The sequence below is a fragment of the Sarcophilus harrisii genome, chromosome 3, assembly GCF_902635505.1.
Source record: "Sarcophilus harrisii chromosome 3, mSarHar1.11, whole genome shotgun sequence".
NCBI classification, from domain to species: Eukaryota; Metazoa; Chordata; class Mammalia; order Dasyuromorphia; family Dasyuridae; genus Sarcophilus; species Sarcophilus harrisii.
The window spans coordinates 542,308,983-542,332,161 of NC_045428.1; the positions used below are offsets into that span (position 1 = coordinate 542,308,983).

At 41.4% G+C, this 23,179-nt stretch overlaps 2 protein-coding genes across 2 annotated transcripts in view; one reads left to right on the forward strand and one right to left on the reverse strand.

The window, feature by feature from the left end:
* On the forward strand, positions 1 to 20,648 carry DNALI1 (dynein axonemal light intermediate chain 1). The gene is made up of 6 exons (XM_012545915.3): positions 1 to 138; positions 730 to 878; positions 12,803 to 12,972; positions 16,261 to 16,439; positions 16,948 to 17,112; positions 18,757 to 20,648. Exons 1-6 carry the CDS (start codon positions 58 to 60, stop codon positions 18,790 to 18,792), a joined length of 780 nt encoding a protein of 259 aa, XP_012401369.1. The 5' UTR covers positions 1 to 57; the 3' UTR covers positions 18,793 to 20,648.
* The window catches only part of GNL2 (G protein nucleolar 2), a 23,358-nt gene continuing 20,812 nt past the window's right edge, over positions 20,634 to 23,179 (reverse strand). Inside the window, exons 13-16 of the mRNA XM_003765372.4 lie at positions 22,120 to 22,568; positions 21,756 to 21,823; positions 21,165 to 21,247; positions 20,634 to 20,824 (exon numbers count right to left, since the gene is read on the reverse strand). Of these exons, the coding sequence (XP_003765420.1) occupies positions 20,672 to 20,824; positions 21,165 to 21,247; positions 21,756 to 21,823; positions 22,120 to 22,568 (753 nt within the window). The 3' untranslated portion in view covers positions 20,634 to 20,671. The remainder of the gene's footprint in view (positions 20,825 to 21,164; positions 21,248 to 21,755; positions 21,824 to 22,119; positions 22,569 to 23,179) is intronic.

Here is a 23,179-nt window from a genome sequence, read left to right on the forward strand (position 1 = left end):
CTCAGTTTCCATGGTGACAGTAAACAAGGCTGCGGAGCCACTGCTGCAGCAGCCACCATGATTCCCCCAGTTGACTCTCTGCTCAAGTATGACACCCCGGTGCTAGTGAGCCGGAACACAGAGAAGCGGAGCCCCAAGGTGGAAGCTAGGGAATGGAAATGGGGATTGCAGGGAGGGAGGGAGCAGGGAGGGAGGAGAGGTAAAGAGAATGTGGAAGGGAAGAGGAAAAGAAAGAGAAAGTAGAAACAGCGAGCGGGAGAGGAGTGGACGGGGGAGGAGGGATGGGGATAAAGGGATAGGGAGGATGGAAGAAATAGTGGGAGGACTGAGGAGGGAAGAAGCATGAAGAGGAAGGCGAAGGAGAAAGGAATGTGGCTGGGAAGAGAGGAAGAAAGTGGGAAAAGCAAAGGGAGGGAGGTGACTAGGAGGGAAGAGCAAAGAGGGAAGGGAGAGAATGTGGAAGTTAGGAAGAGAGGAGAAGTGAGGGGGATGGGAGAGGGAGTGAGCAAAAGGAGGAATCGCAGAAGAGGACACGGACAAAGGGGAAAAGGTGAGGGCAGGAGGAGGAAAAGGAAGGAAGGCAAAGATGAGGGCAGATGCATGGGGGATGGAAGGAGTAAGAGAGAGAAGAAAAAGAGGGAAGGGAAGAGGAGAAGGAAAAGACACAGAAAAAGAGCCCAGGACCAGTTGTGGGGGCCAGGTCTCTGAAATTCTCTGTCATCTTCTCAGGCCCGTCCCCTGAAGGTCAGCCCCCAGCAGCCAGTGGTTACAGGGCCAATCCCACAGCCACCTAAAAGCAAGGCCATCCCTTCTACCTCTACTGCCCCAGACCCCTCCAAGCAGGCGGAAGAGATTCTGAACTCCATCTTGCCACCCAGGTAAAATCATCAAAAGATAATCAAAAGCTGGAAAGTTCCCGAAGGGATTGTATGGCGGGGGTCCAAAGACTGACTTGGCCAAATTAGCAGTCTCATCCTGTATTTGGCTACAGGGCAATGAAGATTTTAATCATGGCAACTCTACTAAAATGTAGTACAGCAGGGGAGGGAATAGCTAAAATGATCAGGTAATAGATCCTGGAAGTAATGACATCAGCAGTACCTAGTAGCTAAAGCAGCCAACAGTCCTGGAAGAGTCCCACAGAGTCTCTCTTTCCCCCACAGGAATGGGGAAAAAATCACAAGATTGGACATTTAAAGTTGTGAGGGACCCTGGAGCTCCTTAATCCAACACCCTCTCCCTTATTTATAAATGAGAAACAGGCGGGGAGTGGGTTGGAGGGCCTCGTCCTTTGACTCTGATACAAATAGGCAGCAGCTTCACACACAAAGAAGAGGGAAGGGGCGGAGAGACACAGAAATCTCAAGCCCCAAAGATATGAGCACCTTTTTTCCCCTCCAAGATCTGAGCTCTAGAACCCAAGGGTCTGATCTCCTCACACCAGGTTCCTCTAATTATAATCTATCTACCATCCTAATAGAATCCTCATTGCATCATATAATGCCAGATCTGGAAGGCGCTTTAAATATTATTTAATCCAACTATTATATTAACATGGAGATTGAGTCCAATCTAAGATCAATTAGTCTTAGTACCCCAGGGCCTTCAAGTAGTTCAGGATCCTTCATGCGCCTAATATGTCATTTTTGTCCTGGCTATTATCCTGATAGAATCATAGAACACAAGAACTGTAAGACTGCAAAACCATCCAACTCCATCCATTTCAATTTTACATGTGAGGACATATAGGGAGGTAGTCAAGTCTTTTCAGGAAGACATGTTGCCTCGGAGACTCATTAGTTGTATGAACCCGAGCAAGTCATTTTACATCTGTCAGATTCATTTTCCTTATAAGTAAAATATAAACCAATAGTACCTTCCTAACTGGGTTGTTGGGAGGGTCAAATTAGATAATGTATGTACTTTACAAACCTTATAAAGTGCTCTGTAAATGCTAGTTACGGTTATCATAACTACTGTTGCTCAGAGTCAAAGAGAAAAAAGCTCCGAGGAGGGACCAGACTGCTGCTTGAGGGTAGATGGAATGATGACAAGAAGCAATGCAGAGAAGGCAAAGTTGATAAAATTTTACTTTACTTCTATTTTTCTCTGCCAAGAATAATGATTTCTGGACAAGGAAAAAAATTGCTTTTAGGGAATCAGAACCCAAGATAAGTGAGGAGATAATAAGCAAGCATCTAGTTTATCCTAGAGTGACTCATGTCCCTGCAGCCAAATGACCTCCATCCCAGGATGGTAGAAGAACTGGCTGATGTGATGACAGCTGCTTTCAGTGATTTTTGAAAGATTTTGGATTTCCTCCCTAGTGGCAGAGGCCTCCCTGCAGTGTCTCACTCCAGACACTCCATCTCCTAACTTGAGTCATTTTCATAGGCTGTCTTTGATGTCTGGAATTCTTTGTCTTCTCATATTTGTTTCTTGGTTTTCCTGCAACTCTCAACTAAAATCCCACCTTTTACAAGAAATCTTTCCTGATCCTGGTTAATGCCAGCACCTTCCTTCTGAGATTACTTCCACCTTATCCTATCTATATCTTGTTTGTACATAGTTTTTTGTATGCCATTTCTGTATTAGACTGTAAGCTCCTTAAGAGCAAGATTTTCTGTTCTCCTTAGAGAGAGGAAGTACTAGGCTAGAAGTATATCTACTCTTTTAAATATTCATTTAGGACCTAGCTTCTTAAATTGTGTTAGGACCCCATATGGGGTATGAGTTATTATCATTAATTGTTTGATTTGTACACCTGTTTTATATATCTATATACCTGGGGTCACCTAGAAATTTCATGGGTGAAAATCAAGTTTAAAAAACCATGATTTAGGAGATTTGATTGAGTTCAAACTAACTTCTGATCACTTTGACATTTCTTGTGGAAGGGAGACTTTAAACTTTATATACAAAGCTTGACCCTTTGACCATCTAATACCAGTTCCATGATGAATATATATAGGAAATAGCAAAAAAAAAACTTATTTGTCCAAATCATAGCAAAAAAGAAATCAGAGTAAGAGTAAAGGAGTTCTTCCATTGAGAATGAGATAAATCAACTCAACCAAGAGAGGCAAAGAGTCCTGGATTTGTGTTTTCTTTCAGCAATCTGAAGTGGGATTGACCTCTGTCATCTTCCCTCTCTTGAAGCTAAAAGCATCTGAAGCAACTCAACAATTTGAAAAAGACTACTAAAGAGCACTGTCTCTGAAGAATCCCAAAAGGGGACTGTTGAACTCTTGAGCTCTTTATCTCACCAGCTCCACTCCACCCTTCACACAACTCGGTATTCATTTCTATCAATAAAAAGAGTTCCGTATCAATGGGCTTTGGGAAAAGGTTTCAGCTAGATTTTAGCAAAGCATTTGATAATTTATGTTGTTGTTTTTGCAAAGATGGAGAGTTGTGACCTGGACAATAACATTACTTGATAGATTCAGAACTAGCTGGGTGGCCATTTCCTTTCCCCAAATGGTCATTAAAAAAAACCTCATTTTTTGAGGTTAGCTTGGAAAGAGATCTTCAGTAGAATACCTTAGAGATTTGTATTTGCTCTTTTTCTCATCGACTTGGATAAGGCATAGGTAGAAGAAAGGACATGAAAAATGGTGTGGAGATAAAAATGACTAGTTGTGGCCACTGAGAAGGTGTGCAAGCAGGAGAAGAACAAGGAATAGAGAAGGTTGTAATAGAGGAACTACTGGTTGAAGGAATTAGAGATATTTAACTAGGAAAAGACAAGACTATGGAAAGAGATCATAATTGTCTTAAATCTTTAAAAGGCCCTCCTTACATGGGAGAGGAAGTAGGCTAGCTCCAGTAGGCCCCATAAGACATTATTAGAGGTAATGCAGAGAGGAAGGTTGAGGCTCCATTATAAGGAAGCAGTTTCTAGCAGCATAAACCCTAGAGGTGGAATGGGCTGACTTAGGGGGTAGCAGATTCCATTCTCTTCCAAGATCTTCAAGCAGAAGCTAGATGACCAAGAGTGAGTCCTAGACAATAGGACAATAGTCTTAAGACAATTCAGAACTAAACAGTTGGCCAATCAGAGGAGATTTGGGGGCAGTATGGCCTGGACTGTGGGTTCTGAGGGTGAATTCTAGCCCCAACATTCTATGAATATGAAATTAAAGAGACAGATTTTGGTGTAGTGTAGTGAAATTTCCTAACAACTAAGCAAGAACTAGTGGAACATTATTTTCTCAAAGTATGGTCTAGAGAATCTTGGGGATCTCTGAAACCCTTTTAGAGGGTCTACAAATTCAAAAAGTTTTTATTTCCAATATGGTAAATGTCTATAAATATAACCCAGATAAACAAAAACTCTTTGGAGAGATCCTCAATAATTTTTAATAGGATAAAGATACTGAAAACAAAAGTTTGAGAACCACTGTTGTAAAGGATAATCTTGTGAGATACATGTTAGATTAACTAGCCTCTCAGGCCCCTTCCATCTCTCACATTTTGGGATTTTTTAGAAGTATTAGGGCAGGGAACATGACCTAGGACTTCTGACTCTTTTGGTGTGTCAACCCTTCTGCACTGGTCATTCCCCAAATGCTTCTTCAAAGCCATTTCTAGAAGTCTTTCTCTGTGTTCTGACTCATCTGTTCTCTTCATTTTACTGTATCCTCACTTTACTTACAGAAGGCTTCAATAAACAGGGCAGTATTTCTCTGAAGTGAGCTCACAGTCTGGTTCTCTAACTCCAGGCAAATTGAGTTTCTTTTCTGGACCTCAGTTTTCTTACCTGTGAAATGGAACTAATAATCCCTGCCCTTCTTTCCCTTGGAGCTATTGTACAATTGATAACATTATATAAATGTGAGCTATTGTTACTGTAATCTTGTAGTTGCTATAGAATATGGAATGAAATGGGATAGAATAGAAAAGCGTTTGTTACTGCCTTCTTACTATGAGTGAAACACTGTGCTAAGCATGAAGAACACAAATAGAAAATCAGTATCGTCCCTCTTCTCAAGGGACATTTTTGAAGGGAAACCAACATATATAAAAAGTTTTAATTGAAATGGACAAATAGAAGGTCCAGTGGTTCTTAGAGTGTAGAAGAAAGGTAGATGAGAAGATCCAGGGGTCTTTAGTTTGCAATGGCAGGTAAGCCAGAAACACCTGGGGACAGTAAGGATGTAGTGATAGAGCCATTATGGTCTGCTACACTGATGATAAATATTTAACTTGAAAAACCTAAAAGTCAAAAAGTAAAGGGGAAGTTGGTGCACGATGTTTTCTTCAAAGATAGCACTCAGTGCAGCTGCTGAAGCTGAAATCCAACAATGTATGAATCAGTTCTGTGATTTTTTTTTTTGTGCTAATTTTGTCCTAATAATTAACATCAAGAAAATACAAGTGCTCCACCAGCCAGTACCACATCTTCCATATGTGGAACCATTGGTTACAGTACATGGAAAAGTTTGAATGCTGTGGAGAAGTTCACATACCTTGGCCGCACACTTTCTAGGGATGTACATTGATAATAAAGTTGACATATCCATTGCCAGAGCTCAGTGTTTTGGAAGCTCTAAAGGATAAGAAAAGTATTAGATTCTGCCAAATTCTACCAAATTCTGAACTGAAACAGAATTATTGTGTCTCTGAAATCTGTACAGTCTTACCATTGCAAAGCCAGGAAACTGAATCACTTCCATCTGAATTGTCTTGGGAAGATTCTGAAGATCACCTGGAAAATTAAAACCTTGAGATCCTTTCTTGAGCAAATCCGCCAAGTATTCAAACTGTACTGTAGAAAACATAACTCCAAAGGACTGGTCGTGTTGTTAGAAGGCCAAAGGTATGCTTGCCTAAAAGTCTTGTTTTATAGAGAGCTCTCATTCAAGGGAAGTGTTCACATGATGATCAGAAGAAATGCTACAAGAACACTCTGTGCAGAACTTTGGAATGGATTGCATGCCATGGGAGATACTGGCAAAGGACCCATCAATGAAGGTTCTATGCTCTTTGAGCAAAGCAGAATTACAGCGGCTCGAAAGGAACAGGAGCTGGGCAAATTTAGAGAATGTGCCCCACATGTCCACTTTTTTGCCTGACCTCTTGTAGAGCATTCTGAGCTCATATTGGTCTGATTATCCACAGTCAGATACACTGCAACTTAACTCTTAGCTTAGTGATATCATTTTGGTCCTCTCTGAGAAGGAAGAACAACAACCAAACAACCATAGATAGTAAGGCCAAAGAATCTAGAAGGTATGTGGATGGTGACTCTTCGATCATATAAGATGTTTGAGTGGCTGTGTCTCAATCGATGATTATTTGAATCATCAATTCAAATCAGGGTCAAGGAATAGGATGTATGTGAGAACACCCATCTGGGTGTTTAGAGAGATAGACAGTTCTTTCAAGGATGTTGCAGTCAAGGAAAAGTGAAAGATGGAACAATAGCTGGGTAGACTAGAAGGAGTCATGGAAATTTTTTTTCAGAATGGAGTGAACCAAACAGATGAAAAATGGACAGCTTACGAATGGAACTGAGGGAGGAAGAGCAGTCTAGAGGGAGATCGAGAGACAGAAAGGTTAGGTGAAAGATCTTTGAACTTGGAATTAGAAACCTTGGGTTGACTCCTTGATCTGATGTTTAACTATTTGTGTGACTTTGAATATATCCATTTACCCCTTTGAGCCTCAAAATTGGTTCCAGTTTTAGATTATTTATATGCAATCATATAAAACACATTTCTATATTAATCATGTTATGAGAGAAGAAATAGACCAAAAAAACATAAAATAAAGTAAAACTAGAATGCGTTGATTTATATCAGTTCTTTCTCTGCATATATATATCACTTTCCATCATAAGTCCATTGGGATTGTCTTAGATCATTATATTGCTGAGATCATCAAACAGTGATCTCAAAAACAGGTTTTGCTCACTTCACTTTGCATCAGTTCATGTAAATCTTTCTAGGTTTTATCTTTGCCACCATAAAAAGAACTTCTATAAATATTTTTTGGTGCTGAGACTTTCTGTGTGACATCATTTGCACAATGTTAATGTGCATTTCTTTTATGCCTGAAAAGTACAGCATGAGTAGAGAGTTTCAGAGCATGCTAGGTCTGGGGTGTGCAGGCAGTAGGGTAGAATTCTAGAGATAAAAACTATTTGTGGATAATTCATAATGTGGTTCAGTTTGATGTGGCTAATGAATGATAACTAGCAAAAGGCCTTGCACACACTTAGTGCCTTCTCTTCCACATCTTTGCTTGGACCACTTCTAACCGTCTGGATGTTCCTCTTCTATCTCCTTTGATTGTGCTTTCTATTGATCCTTATTTCTTCCTTTCTTCAGTCCCATCTGCCCTGGGAAGCCTATCCCTCTTGGGCCTAGCCTGTGGTAATCTAGGCCTCTTCCAAGTATAACTAGATCAACATTGAGCATAACTTTGGATTATGGCTTATTTGCTTTTTCATTCTTTTTTCTTGAAAGACTGTGGGCTCCCTGAAAGCAATGACCATGACTGACTTATTTTTCCTTTGACCATAGCCCTGAAAATAGACCTGAATATTTTACACATTTATCAAGTGCCTATTGTGAGGAGAACACTGTGTTAGGCTGTAGAGAAATTTTAATGTTTACATAAGGACAGTTCCTGTTTTCATAGAGCTCACACTTTAGGAGCAGAGATGGGGCACATACCCAAATATATGCAATTTCAGATTAAAGGTGGATTAGCATAACATAGTGCTTTACATATAGTAACATCTTAATGTTTGTTTAACAATGATTTCTTGAAATAGCTTTGGAAAACCAGACTTGATGGAGTACGTGGAGCTATTTGACCATGTTTTAAACCCAAACCACTCTGGCTCTCACTGACTGGCCAATAATAAGTTCCAGCCCATGCCTCACTTGATCCTGTTTGGGTTTTGATTCACTCTGGGCTCAGGGTAAATGTAAACAGCAGTTGTTTCTGGCCAGAAACCATGAGGGTCTAACCCTCCCAGTTTTTTGTTTTTTTTTTTAAGTGAGCAAACTAAACCATCTTTTGCCTCTTTAACCTAATCCTTAAATCACTGAATGGGTATTGCCTTTGACAAACTGAAACCTGGGAAAGATCTTAGCTTTTAAAAAGACCAAAGTCCCTATTATACCTGGGAATCATCTCCAGTTATCCTGACCTATATCTTTCCACTGGATTCCCATGAGCTTGGAGGAGAGAGTGAGCCCAGCCTCATTTAAATCTAATTCATTTGCAAGTCAAAACATCACTCTTCTGATGGTTCTCTTCTAGACAAAGGACAAACAACATCAATTTATATTCACCCAAGATTCAGTGTAAGATTGGAGGGAAAATATAATTACTGATTGGGAATTGTGATCAGGAACAGTTTACTAGAGGAAGTTCACCACAGGGGGTAGTGTGAGCAAAGACATGTTGGTGTGAGAGCAGGTGCTCACTGCTGGAACATAAAATATTCAGCTAGCTTACTATGCATTGATTCTATGCTGCTTGTGCTAATTTTGGTCTAAAAATTAATACTAAGAAGAATGAATTGTCGGGAATACTCATTAGGAAGACATAATAGTTTCAGCAGGGGTCAACGAGTACTTGTTTGAGATCATGGTAGTAGGAATAGAATGGAAGAGAAGGGTGGGAGAGATGTGGCAAAAGTAGAATCCTTAGGACCTGGTAACTGCTTGGACATAAATATGAAAGAGAGGAAAGTTTGAATGATAGTTTCAGCTTTATAAATATGGGAGCCTCAGCTAATGGTGGTGCAACAGAAGGAACTGGTTTAGCATAGAAGATAAAGAGCTTGGACATGTTCAGTTGGACTTGCTGATTAGCCTTCTCTGAGTTAGAAATGCACATCTAATACTTAAAGCCAGAGCTGAAGGGATGGACTTAATTGTCTTCTGCCTAGAAATGGGAGGTAATATTGAGAGAGTGAATGACATGGCCACAGGAAAAAGCATAGAGAGGGACAAGCACTGACCTTAAAGAATATACATATTAGAAGGTTTATAAGAAGACCAAGTGAGAGAAGCAGCTAGAGGAATAGGAGAACCTATTTACTTTTTTTTTTTTAATAGCCTTTTATTTACAGGATATATACATGGGTAACTTTACAGCATTAACAATTGCCAAACCTCTTGTTCCAATCCTTCACCTCCTACCCCCCCACCCCCTCCCCCAAATGGCAGGATGACCAGGTAGATGTTAAATATATTAAAATATAACTTAGATACACAATAAGTATACATGACCAAAACATTATTTTGCTGTACAAAAAGAATCAGACTCTGAATTATTGTACAATTAGCTTGTGAAGGAAATCAAAAATGCAGGTGTGCATAAATATAGGGATTGGGAATTCAATGTAATGGTTTTTAGTCATCTCCCAGAGTTCTTTTTCTGGGTATAGCTAGTTCAGTTCATTACTGCTCCATTAGAAATGATTTGGTTGATCTCGTTGCTGAGGATGGCCTGATCCATCAGAACTGAACCTATTTACTTTTGCAAAATAATCAGTCTTGATTCTGGACCCTTTGGCTCACCATTCTGCATTACATTTGGAGTCACAATGTCTAGTTGAAAGTTGCTTAGAATGAGAAGAGAATTCTTTGGTGATTTAAACAGAATTCACTACGAAAGTCTGGTGCTTCTGAAACTAAGAAATGGCAGTGTCCAGCACCAGAGGGATAGATGTTGGGTAGATTGTTAACACCATCAAAAGTTACAGAAAGGGCCAGCAGCAGACCATTGTAGTTGTTGAATCATGTCCAAGTTTTCATGACTCTGTGGACCATAGTACACCAATCCTGTCCATGTAATTTTCTTGGTAAAATACTACAATAGTTATAGATCCTTCTCCAGTGGATTAAGGTAATTTAGGTGACTTGCTGAGAGTTACACTGTAACTTGCCCAGAGTTATATAACTAGTAAGTGTATGTGTCAGAATTTGAACTTGGGGGTCTTTCTGACTCCAGGACTAACACTCTATCCACTGAGCCACTTAGCTGCCTTAATCATTGGTTTTGGTGCTTAGAAGGTACTTCTTAGAAGGTATCTTGAAGAGGACAGTTTTGATAGAGTGGCGAGGCACTGTGAAATTGCAGGAGATTGAGGAAAAAGGGGATTGATGGAACAGTAACGTGAACCAGAAGGGTGGAAAAAAGGCTTTTTCAGGACTGGGGAGGGCCGAGCAGAGGAAAGGGATCTAGTGTATAGAGAGAAATTAAAGATGCATGGGGATAGAGTGTGGTTAGGAAGGGGATAAGTGTTGGAGCAATTGTGGAAGAGAGAGAAGGGATTGGGTTCAAAGGTGCCTATTGAGGAATCTTAACTATTTTGATCTCTTTACTTTTGTGATTAAGAGGAAATGGGAGAAAGAGGGCAACAGTGAAGAGGAGTGAGGCTGAGGGAATTGATATTGTATTACCTTTGATCTTCACAAAAAAGTCTAGATTATCTGTTGTCCAGTGGTGGTGGGTGGTTGGTTTTGCATGACTGCAAATAGGGGTTGGAGGAGAAAAGAGATTTGGAAAAGTTCACTGTGATGTTTCACTTCTCATTGCAGAAGTGATGGATTGGAGGTACTGAGTGAAGCATATATTATCAACATGGCCAATGTATTGATTTGAAGTGAAAAGAATAGATCCCTCTGTTTAGCATTCATTTTGCATAGCTATATTTCTTTATTATAAGGGGGTTTATTTGTGAGGAGGGAAATGATTGGGAAAGACCAGTGGAAAAAGAGCATTAATAAAATATTTTTAAAAGAAGGAAATTTTAGGAAAAATGGAAAGAAAATTTGCATAAGGAGTGAAAGTCAAAGGTGGATGATGATCTTTTTTTTGTCTTCATTTTTGAAGAGGACCAATGACATCACTTGTACATAAATTGGTTTTAAATGAGGCAGAATTGCACAAAGTTGTCAGCCTCATTTTTTCTTCCAGAGTTATTGAAGTACAGTGGCAGACAATAGTCAACAACAGTTGATGGCCCAGGATGCTGTGGAAGACCTTGGTGTTTTTGGTGTCTGACCAAGCCCCATGGACCTGCCTCAACCACCTTTCAGATTGTTCTCATCCACTCATTCTGTCAAGGGGAGTCTTCCCTTGCTTGGGGTACACATCGCCTAACTCACTGATGTGTCTGAGGCCTGTCAGTTACCTGCTACATAGTTTAATATAATCTGCCAAAACACTTTGCCAGGGTATGGCCCTGCTGCATCCTACAGCTTCTTGGAACCATAAATGAAAATTGGATAATAAATAGGTAGAAATCAAAGGTGGAGAGCAGCCCTGAAAAGGACTGAGTAAGCCCTCACACCAAAGGGGCTAGTCTTCCTTGCACACTCCATCCACCCTGATAGAAGATTTCATTGTTAAGGAACAATTAGGAGCCAGCAGAGGTTATAAACAAGGTATTAAGGATGAGTGAAATTAGTTCAGTTCTGTGACTTTTTTCAAAGACTTTCAGCAGCCAAAAAGTGAGCATGGAAAAAACTAGACTTGTAGCCACAGTAGATGCAGCATCTGAGCACCCATAGGAGGAGTAAGGAAAGGACGAAAGAAGCATGAAAAGGATCCCAAATATTTGCTCCTTTACACTGTGAATTGGGTTTAGCCTGAGGCTTACCAGAAAGGGGTAGTTAATGGATGGGGGGAAGGTGAAACCATTCAGGAACCTCAGAAGCCTGAGATTCTTCATCATGTGAAGCAGAAAAGAGCCCCATTATACACGATATTCTGATGACTGAGGGTTAACACGGGAGAACCTCTAATAGCCTTGAAACCTAGGTGTCATTCTTGACTCCCCAGGCTCCCTTTTTCCTACATCTAATCAGTTGCCAGGTTCTTTTGATATTACTTTGATACTATCTCTTGTATACATCTACTTCTCTCTTCTGACTCTACCTCCCCCCCCCCCCCCCCCCCCCCCCCTTTCAAGCCCTCATCACTTCACATCTGCACTACTGCTGGGAATTGAGTCTGCCTGCTTCAAGTCAATCAGCTGTCAAATTGATCTTCCTAAAAGTACAGATCTGATCATCTCCCTCCCTCCTAACCTTTCTCTCTGTCTCTGTCTCTCTCTGCTCTCCCCTGCCAGCTTCTTTGTTGTCTTCTCATATCTTTCTGTTCTTCACAGATTTCCCTGAACCAGTGACCTTAGCCTCCTGCCCCTTCCTAACACGTGGGTATCTCCCATGCCTAGGAATCTCTCTTTCCTCATCCCTGCCTCCTGGCTGCCCTAGTTTCTTCCTTCAAGCCTCAGCTAAAATTCCACCTTAAAAAGAAGTCTTTTCCAGTTACCTTTAATGGTGGTTCCTTCCCCCTGTTCATTATCACCGCTTTATCCTGCATATATCTTATTTGTGCCTAGTTATTTGGGAGTTATTTCCATCACACTGTGAGGTCTTGAAAGCCAGGACCATCTTTTGCATTTCTCTCTATCCTTAGTGCTGGGCATAGTATTTGACTTACAGTAGGTACTTAATAAATGCTCAGAAATCAGAAGTGTTGGGTTTGGTTCAGAGCTCTCTCATCTAATTGTCTGACCAGGGATAAATCCATCCTCCTCAGCTGTGAAATGAAAGGCTTGAATTAGACAGAGTCTCTAAGGTTCCTTCTAAGCCATGACACTCCTCAGTGCTATGAGTATGATTCTGTGATCCCTTAAGTACTAGGTCTTGGAACCGATTAGAGGTTTTCCTTCTTGTTTGCCATGAGCACAGAGAGTTTGTGGTGACTTGACTGCCTGCCGCCGTTGCCCCTGACTTTGTCCCTATGTTGTGTGTTTGTGCTACAGAGAATGGGTGGAAGACACTCAACTATGGATCCAGCAGGTGTCCAGCACCCCCAGCACCAGGATGGATGTGGTGCATCTTCAGGAGCAGCTGGACTTGAAGCTGCAGCAGCGACAGGCTCGGGAGACTGGAATCTGCCCAGTGCGCAGGGAGCTGTACTCCCAGTGCTTCGGTGAGTACATTTATGGGCAGCAAGGTGGGGAGTAGGATGGCCGCTGAGAGCCAGGATGGGGTGCAGAGGCATCCAGCTGGGCTCAGCTCATGAAAATGGCCTCTGGGACTTGTCGGGCTTCTTCCTTCAGCATCATCAGCTATTAAATGTAAGGATTGTGGCTCTTAATGTTAGGGACACTGACGCCCAGAGATTGTCAGTAAGTCAGCAAGCATTTATGAAGAACTTACTCTGTGTACCAGGTACTGTGCACAGATGGGCAGACAGAGAAAGGCAAAAACAGTCTCTGCCTTCAAAGAGCTCACATTTTAATGGAGGAGACAACTTGCAAACACGTATGTGCACATAAAATATATACAGTGTAAAAGAGAGATCATCTCTGAAGGCAGACACTGGCAGGGGACTGGGGCATGGTGAAGACTGGAGAAAGCTTGTACAAGATGAAATTAGTGCTGAGTTTTAAAGGAGGTCAGAACTTCCTTTAGAAGGAAGGTAGAGGTGGTGAGGAAAAATAGAGCAGGAGGTGGGAGCGGGAGGGCAGCCAGAAAAAAGCAGAGAAGGGGGTAAGTGATAATAGGTCCAAGATCACCAAGTAGGGTGTATTAGACTTACACATATGTAGATATATACATATATATTTATATCTATCTACATATGTATATATATCTGTTTCTTATAGATTCTAAATATTAGTCTTTTTTCTAATATAGTCATAGAACATAATTTCTGCCAGTTTGTTTCTTTGCCTTTAAAGGTTTTGCTTTTTGTTACATGAAATCCTTTTTTTAAAAAAAAAATCTGTACATAAACAAAGCCACTGATTTTTGTGCCTTAATAACTCCTTCCATTTATTTGATTAAATACTCGTATTCTTTGTGGGTGGAATGTTGTTTTTTTTAAAACTGACTAGTAATTTTCTCCTAGCTTCAAAAGTCTAGGGTGGGTACCCTCTGCTAATTCAATTCCCTCCTTGGCAGTGAACACAAATCTCCTTACAGAAGCCTCACTTAATACTGGTATTCGGGTATTTGACCCCTGGAGGTCACAGCCTGTTACCCCCCCCCCCCCACCCACCGTGGGGCTACTGGGTAGGCAGCTATCCTCCTTGGCATTATATCAAGACTAAAATGAAATAACCCCTCTTACTTTTGGCTTGTCCTTGGCTCCCCAGTTAACATTCTCATTACAACTGGAGTCACTGCTTGCATTTAGAAGCTGCTTGGAATGGGAAAAGAGAACTCTTTGCTGATTTGAAAATATACAATCCAACCACATTCAGACCACAGTCCAGAAACTTATTTCAGAGATTAATTTGCTTACCATTTGATAAACTGACTGGCGTCAAGAGGCTGCAACAAGAAGTCTTAAAAAACTGAGCTTCTTAGCCACTCCCCAGATTCTCTGTGTCAAGGCTGGGCACTTGCCATTCAGTCCAGGAAGTTAATCCTATCCTTAGGATCCTAAGAAAACTGGAATGCCCTGAAGTCCCACTCGGCCTACCCAATCAGGTGGGATTCCTTCTCAGTCTCATACAGAAAAAATGAATAATATTATGAAATTGTATTATTATTTTTTAAAAATTGTATTCTTTTTGCACTTTTTGCCTGCTTGATAAATAGTTATAGATGGGTAATGTTGAATTGTAGTGGAAGGAGTACTGACCTTGGAGTCAGGAGTACAGGGTTCAGATCCCAGCTTTGTCATTCTTTGTATGTCCCGAGAAAGTCATTTCCTCTTGCCAAGAAGAGCTTCTGTTTTCTTATCATGAAGATCTTCTGTTTTCTGATCATGAGGAGTTGCCATAATCGGTAGAAAAAACTAGGAGTATTTAGCCAGGAAAAGCCTTGGAATGGACATGGTAATCCATGATAATTTGAATTTACCATTTGGAAGTGGAATTAGAGATTTTGTGAGGACAGGACCAGTAGTAATAAACAGGTAGAGAATGAGAGAGAAAGAGTTAAGCTCAAAGTGAGGGAAAACTTCCTTACAATTAAAGATGTCTAAACACAGAATAAACATAGACTATTAATCATAAAATCTACTAACCACCATGTAAAAGGGAATGACACTGAAACTCAAAACTGAGGGGGTTAGAGCTCACGTGGTTCTCAGAGGAAAATTTTTCTCTGAAAACATACACTAACACAGAAGAAAAGGAGAGGATCAAGAAACAACCTAGAAAAGCAACAAATGAACAAGCCCAGAATAAGCCCCAAAGTAATGTTGACAGTTTCAAAAGTGGGACGAATGATGGGCTCTTTCCTGGAAGGAAGGCAGAGATGGGATTTCTGTGCAATCTAAGATTCTATGGACTGAGATTCTAAGAGTCAACCCCAAGATTCTCCTGGGGCCCTTTCAGCTCTTAATACTTGTTGGCTCTCTGGCATCTGCTTCTTTGCTGCCTTTGGGGAAGGGACTGTGAGGACCCAAAGTGCCCCTAACAGCACCAAAGGCATCAGCTTTAGACCTGGAAACGGAAGATCTAGGTGCCGGTCCGAACCCAGCCACCACCTGGGTCACACTGCTGTGTAACTGGAGGCTACTCAGCTTCTCTGGGAGCCTCTCCATTTCCCCTCATCTGTAAAGCATTGAGGTGTTTGTGAAAACTGGTGTTGATATAGGAAAATGACAATTAAACTGAGTCGTGGGCCTTGGATCTTCAATGTCTTGAAATTCCTCAATTCTGCAGCGAGGGGAACTCTAGTCTGCTGTCAGAGTGTTGTCCTAGGCTCACTGCCTGGCACTCTACAAACCTCAGAGTTGGCAATCGGTCTCCATCAGAAAAATGTTCGGTCTGGTGGGAATGGACTCAGCGAGTCATCACATTCCTCCCCTTCTCTCCGAGAGAGACAGAGACAGAGATAGACACACAGAGAGAGAGACAGAGAGAGACAAAGATAGAGACAGAGACAAGGAGGGGGGAGGAGAAAGGGAGAGAAAGAGGAAGAGTGGGAGAAAGGGAGAGTGAGAGGGAGAAAGACAGACACGGGGGAGGGGGAAAGGGAGAGAAAGAAGAAGAGTTTGAGAAAGGGAGAGTGAGAGAAAGACAGAGACACAGACTGAGAGACCCCCCCACACACAAAGTCTTGTCACTCCAGTTTTCCCTGAATTGTATTTTAGATTTTGGACAATGTCCCCAGTTTGAGTCAATAGCAGTTGAGAGCATTGCCCTCCTCAGCATTCTCAGGGAGAAACCCTGTTGGGAATGCCCAAGTTGCCTTTTCCAGCTGTCCTCGCTGACCGGTATGTGAATGTGTGTGGGGGTATTTCCTTGTGTCTTGGAAGATGAGCTGATCAGAGAAGTGACCATAAACTGCGCCGAGCGGGGCTTGTTGCTGCTCCGAGTCCGAGATGAGATCCGCATGACCATTGCAGCGTATCAGACCCTGTACGAAAGCAGTGTGGCCTTTGGTATGAGGAAGGCGCTCCAAGCCGAGCAAGGGAAGTCCGACATGGAGAGGAGGGTGAGTAGGATGGAGGGACTCGGCGAGCTCTGCCCGCTGGGGCCAAGCCTGCACATGCTTACCCCTGTCCCCTGTGACCGTTCGGCCGAAATCCTGCTGGGACACTTCTCTGGCACCCCCTTTATATCAAAGTCCCCTCTAATAGAAATCTCATCGTTTACATTTCAATAGGACACACTAGGTTTCATATGTCCTGGGATTTATTTGGGGTTTCTTGGCTTCAGTGTCAACAATTTGGAATTCCACTGGGTGGCAGTACAGATTCTGGGAAGATGGGATTTTCCCCTTGGTTTCATAGATAAACTTAGATGTGACTCAGCCTGTTAGACACACATTCTCTGTCTCTCTCTGTCACTGTCTCTCTCCCTGTCTCCCTCCTTCCCTCTCCCCTTTTCTCTCTCCCTCTCCCTCCCTCTTCCTCCCTCCCCATCTCCCCCCCACCCCAACACATGGAAGCCCTGTCCTGGCTCTCTCCCCTGTGGGGAAATCAGCGGTCCCCTTTCCTCAGATTGCAGATTTGGAGACAGAAAAGAAAGATTTGGAGAGGCAAGTGAATGAACAGAAGGCCAAGTGTGAGGCCACTGAGAAGCGGGAGATTGAGAGGAGGCAGGTAGAAGAGAAGAAGCACAATGAAGAGATTCAGTTCCTGAAGCGCACCAATCAGCAACTGAAGGTGAGGATGGTTGCGACTGCTCTTTGGGGATGGAGGGCAGAGCTCTCAGGAGGTACACTCCCAACCAGAGCCAAACTTGCTCCCTTCTAGCTTGGTGGGAGCAAGGACGGGCACCTTGCTCTGCCTGCCCCCTCTAGGGTTCAGAGGGCCCCTCCCTCTCCAAGAAAAATTTATTCCCTAAGCCATTGTTGGGGAAAGTGAGGTTTCCATTCCAACACAGCTTAGGTCTCTGAGCCTCTGGTTCTGGCAGCATTTCCTCCAGAATAACAGAGCCCAGGACGTGCTCCTTGGCAGTTTCACTGCATTTTCTTTCACAACCTGACCTTTCCCAAGCCTCAAATGCACATGGATGTTGCCCAAGACAGATCTTTGGGCCAGAGCATGACCCACTCAGGGAAGGCCCCAGAGAGGAAAGGGGCAAGGGAAAACATTTGTAATTCAAAGTCTCTACCTGGTAGGCCATCAGAAGACCTGGCCGTGCTTATTTCCCTCCTTTCCTTGTAGTCCCTTTATCTGCCTAGATAGAAACACAGCCAGGGTGGGATGTCATCCACGAGGAGTGTGGAACACAAGCAACCAGTACTGCTCCTTTCCTCTGCCCACCACGAAGGCTGTCTTGGGGAGAGTGCTGCCTTATCTTCTGGGGGTCGGTCTTTCTGGGCTTGGTTGGAAAGGGCACTCAAGGAAGGATTTCCCTACTGCCTCTCTTTTCTTCTCAATGGAAAATCTGGAGGGAGGGAGCTTTAGCTCTAGGATTGGCAGGGACATCAGAAATACTTAGGATCTGAAAAAAAAAATGGTAATGCTTCCTCTAATAGAGGGTGACATTAGTCTCTTGCTGAAACCTGATTTGCTATCGTGATACCTAATTCAAATTCAATTTAGAAATCTTGACAAGTGAGATAAGTAGCTTTAAGAGTAAACTTGTTCCTATTTTTTAAAAGATACATTTGGTGTATCTTAACCTGCCAGGGACTTTGCAATAACAGAAGCAAAGCTACTTTAGCATCTTTCCAACATGTTCTAGCAACTACTTAATCCTTATGATGGATTCTTTAGACATGAGTTATTTCTATGAGCTCAATGTTGTCCTGCTTCAAGAGCACTGCCCATCGACGTACTATAGTGATTAATTTTACTAGATACCTGAAGAATAGAACAAATGTCCTGGGCACTGTTAGTTTGACATAACATAATTCAATATTCCCATGTCCCACCTGCCACATAATTCTTGAGTTCCAAAATTGGAGGGTCAAATGTTTAATTTAGTGACCAGAGTCAAGCCTGAAATGTGAATCCTGCAACCACTGTTTTTAACAATTTTTATTCAATTTCCTCTTCAGTGCTTTACATTATACTCTGAGCCTGGCCATTGTATGGAAAACAGGGCCACTTTGGTTTCTCCTAATGCAGGAGGACCATGTTGCCAAGCCAGAAACAAATTTTAGAAAACATGGCTTTAGGAATAAAAAAAAAAAAAAAACAAAAACAAAAAACCCCAAACCCTAAAAATCTTGGGCCTGGCTGTCTGGACTATTGCAACTATTAGGCAGGGACATTTTTCACTTTGCATCTGGGAGAAAGACCTTAATGGTTAATATTTGTTACTTAATCACCTTAAAATGGCTTGTTTTTGTTTTTCAGGCCCAACTGGAAGGCATCATTGCACCAAAGAAGTGAAGATTTCTACGTGGGCCCCAGTGAAAACTATCCCTATATTAAACAGTCCCCTGTAATAAAAAGCTACAGTTTAGTGAGTAAACCAGCCCAAGCCCGTGGCCTCCAGAAAAAAAAAAAAAAAACACCATGCAACATCCAAACCATAGCCTAAATGCCCTGAAAATACTTCAAGATTTGGTAGCAATGCCCAAGTTTGGACGATGGGAATTCATGTCTCCCAGATTTCTTCCATAGTTGACTTGCCAGACAGTTTTGGAATTAGCTAAAAGCCCTCTTGGCATTGCTTAATGTAGATTCCTGAACAAGGGTTGTCCAGCTCAGTTGAAATGGCAATTATCGCACCTTCTCTCCTACAGCCAAGGAAAGTGGCTCCTTATCCCTCGAACTCTAGTTTTCTCTATTTCTTATCCCCTCACCAGCGCTTCTCCCAAAGCTTGCTACTTGTTCCAGTCCTCCAGAGGGTTGCCTCTCTGGGGTCAGTCTTTCCTTAACTGTAGTCTTTAAGACCTGTTTTTATGCTTTGCTTCGAGTTAGCCCAGTCCTTCTAATAAATCAACCACTATGGCCTCTGCTGCTTCAAGCTGCCAACAGCTATTTCTCTTCAGAGGAAGTAAGATTTTAATGTTCATGATTTTGTTTGGTGTTTGCTAGAAAGAAATCTGAGTCATGGTATCTATCACAAGGAGGTCCCATACACCAAGGCAAGCTATTTCAGAAATTATCAACCTATTTCAGAAAGTATCTGTTGTTGGACTTGCTCTGCAGAAAGAACACCTATCCTCTAAATAGCCACACCAAATTAAACTGATCAAAACCCCAGGAAGCAACCTTGATTTAGATCATCTGCTAAACCAATCAGTGAGAAGTAACCACAGATGGCTACTACTCTTGCTCAGAAGGGTAAAATTCAAGTCAAAGTAAAATAAATCCAAATCAGGTTTCCTGGTATTTTTGTTGATTTGGGGGAGGGGAGGGTTGGTTTTGTTTTTGTAGCACTATACCTGTTAAAGAGATTATTTCATTACCTGGTAAATGAAAATTGAAGCCAAGGTGGGGGAAAAGAGAGCTAACTCTATTTCTATTTGGGGTCAAATGGATTCAGTCAGTGGAGGAAGCTGTTCAAATTCATTCTCCCAAGTAGCATGGCAAAGAAGTTTTCTTTTAAACATGGCAAACTCTACAAACACTTGCTGGCACCATGGAGGAAGGAACCTTCCTAGTTAAGTGGGAGCTTCCCTTCTAGCAGGAAAGACTCAGTCTCACAATTATTCAGGCAGGGAGATTTGCTTGAAAAGGGGCCACAACCTGCAGGAATCATTTGGTTCCTCCTCTAAGTCAAGAACTACTCATTCACCACAGACTCAGAAAAGGTGGTGTGCCTCCCTAGCATTGGACAATTCTCAGACACTGCTACAAGAATTTGCATGGGCTTTGAGTATCCATAGCACTCTACTCACTGAAAACTGAATTCCAAACTCTGGTCCTGCCACCCAGCATCTTGAGTTCTTAAAGGGAAGATGCTGCTGCTGTGGCTCAACTTTAGGCTACATAAAATGTTACTTGAACGGCTTCTATTTCACAAGACACTCATGCTTCTGATCTAACAAAAAAACTAATTAGATAACCATTAACTACTTCTGTATCTGCCAGCTAAATAGAACTACCTCTTGGTAAGACTCAGAGGATTATTCAAAGAATCCCTGAAAATCCCAAAGTCAATAGCAGTGTCTCTTGGTGTATTTTTTCCAAGTACACGTAAATGATTTTTAATGTCAGATCAGAATAGCAGCAATGTGGTCTTGAAAATGCAAACTCTGTATGAAGAAAATGAAAACAACTAATTGTATATTTTTGTAAATTTTAATAAACCAATTAAAAATTACTGCTTCCGTCTGAACTGTTTGTGGTGATGCTTTTGTCCCCCTGCATCATTGATGGTCTTTTTGTTCCTATTCTTGTTTTTCACATTGTGAGTGTCATAGTATCGAACTCCAATCTTTTTGACTTTCTTCTGACGATCTGCTCGCCTTCGCTGCAAAAATGAAAGTCAAGAGTCAAACCAGGAAAGCTACAAAAAAGGATACCTCTTTCTGATCACTGGGATCCTTCCTACTAGATGATGAGTTTATTTTGAAAGTCTGTCCTGTAATCATGCCTTGTTTTGGCAACTTAATCTATTTCTAGGACATGTCAATCACTCCTAAGTTTACTCATCCTGTAAGAGAGAATGCCTATAGGACTGTGGTCACAAGATACAGCTCTGGCTCCCTGACAGATTAGTAATTTCAAAAAGTCATAGTAAAGTTATGAGAGTTTCCACAGTGGTCTTTATAATATGCACTCTGGGGTAGAGAAAGATGGAGAAAACTTACTGCCTTTGACGTAAGCTTTTCAGACTCATTTTCAGGCTCCTCCTCTTCATGTGCCTTTCTCTTTTTTCCCTTCTTGGTATGTCCTGAAAAAGGAATGGTAACTTGAACATAGAAACTACAGGGCTGTGCACTAAATAACTGCCTTAGGAATAACACTGGACTCTTCTCAAGAAGGAAATTAGAAAACTTTCTTTGCATTCTCAGTGAATATGTTACTGAAGTTAGATAATTTCTTTAGATGAAGAGAAGTTCAAGATCATCTATAAATACTCAAGGAAATTTCAGTATTTACAAGGAAAAAATCTAGTGACAAAAAAAAAAAAGCAGCTAACTTTACTATTATTATGTGGAAATCACACATAACTCACATTTCCATACTACTTTAAAATTTATCAAACATCATCACAAAATGAAAATGAACTACAGCTCTAAGAGATTAAATGACTTCCAGAGTCACCCAGGAAGGATGTGCCAGAGCCACCAGTAAGAGCCAGAGAAAATGTGCCTTCTTAATACAAAATCAGTGCCCATTCCATTACTCTAAAAAGTCAGGTTCAATTTGGAAACATGTTTAAATATCTTTTACTTTACCTTTTTCTTCTATATCATCTTGTTCTTTAGATTTGGAAAACACCTGTTCACTAAGATCCTTGGGAATTCTATTAAGAGAAAGGAAAGCAATGAAATGACTCAGAGACTATCACAAAGACAGTAATATACTGAGCTATATGCAATATCATCTGGTAAAGAAAAACCTATTAGGAAAGCTTGTCAATCAACAAAGAGAAATACCCAAATTATTTCTATACTTGAAGAGCTAAACAAGTCAGACACTGTCACTCACCTAACTGAAAGTTATTTATATGTTGTTATTTGGGGATAAGTGAACTATATATATATAAGGAAAAAAAAAGATATACCCAAACTGTAGTTGTCAGATGCAATGACACGCTACCTGATTGCTGAAAACTTTTTGGCTTTAGCTTTATTTAAGAATTTCTTGTATTTAGCAATTTTTTCATCCAGAGCTTGAATAACTGCTTTGCTGCTAATTTCCACATTTCCTTGAGATGCCTGGTTTAATTCTTCATCCTCTTTTTTAGGCTGTTGTTCTTCCTCTTCCTTCTCGTCCTCCTCTCCAAAGGAGTCATCAAATTCTCCATCACTATCTGAGATCTCCACAGGGACCAGATCTTCTCCCGTAAACTGAGGCACAACATTGATCCTGCCAAAGTTCTGTCGAACACGTGCCAGGAGCTCTCTCATTTCAGCATTTGTGTCACTGCTCTCTTTCTCCTCCTCTTTCCTTTCAGCCACAAGTGTGGTTTCGTGACTTTCAGTTTCCTCCTCTTCCTCCTTGGTTTCATGGGATGATTCTGTCGAAACCACCAAGGATGTTGGAAACTATTGAACAGGCAAAAACACAAGCTTTTAACATTGTACCTTCAGGGTTGCTATGTAAAGCTACTTTTTCCCTGGATGCTGAAGGCACCACAAATACAATACCAGTCAAAAAATTTTTCTCAAGTATTTATTATGAATCACAATGCTATGAAGTGTCTGAGGCCATATTTGAACTCAGATCTTCCTGATCTCAGGTCTGCCACTTAGCTGCCTAAGATGATCTGTAAGAGCTCTCTAACTTAAAAATCCTGTGATATCCATGACTTGGCAAGTGAAATTATCAGTGAGAACTGAGAACATTATCAGCCTGAAGGAAGGAAATTTGGAGGAAGATTTAGGTACAGAAAGGAAGGCATTACAAAATCCTAAATCAAGAAGTTTGTCAGTAAAAGGCAAGAAAGACAACAGTTATATCTTGAGGAAATAAGAGGTTTTTTTGTTTTGTTTTGTTTTGTTTGAGTCAGGGAAGACCTGTACATATCTGAATGGCAAAGTGCAATTGGAAAGAGAGGTCGTGAAGAGATAGGAGAAAGGGTTTGATAAATATGAATACAAGATTCTTCAGAATTCAGCAAGGGAAAGGATCAAGAACATTTTCCACTGTCTCCTGT

Excerpts from the sequence above, each read along its gene's own strand:
- DNALI1 (XM_012545915.3), top strand. The coding sequence starts at position 58 with ATGATTCCCCCAGTTGACTCTCTGCTCAAGTATGACACCCCGGTGCTA. Across the intron at positions 879-12,802 it reads AACTCCATCTTGCCACCCAG|AGAATGGGTGGAAGACACTC; the intron begins GTAAAATCATCA and ends TTTGTGCTACAG. Across the intron at positions 17,113-18,756 it reads GCACCAATCAGCAACTGAAG|GCCCAACTGGAAGGCATCAT; the intron begins GTGAGGATGGTT and ends TTTGTTTTTCAG.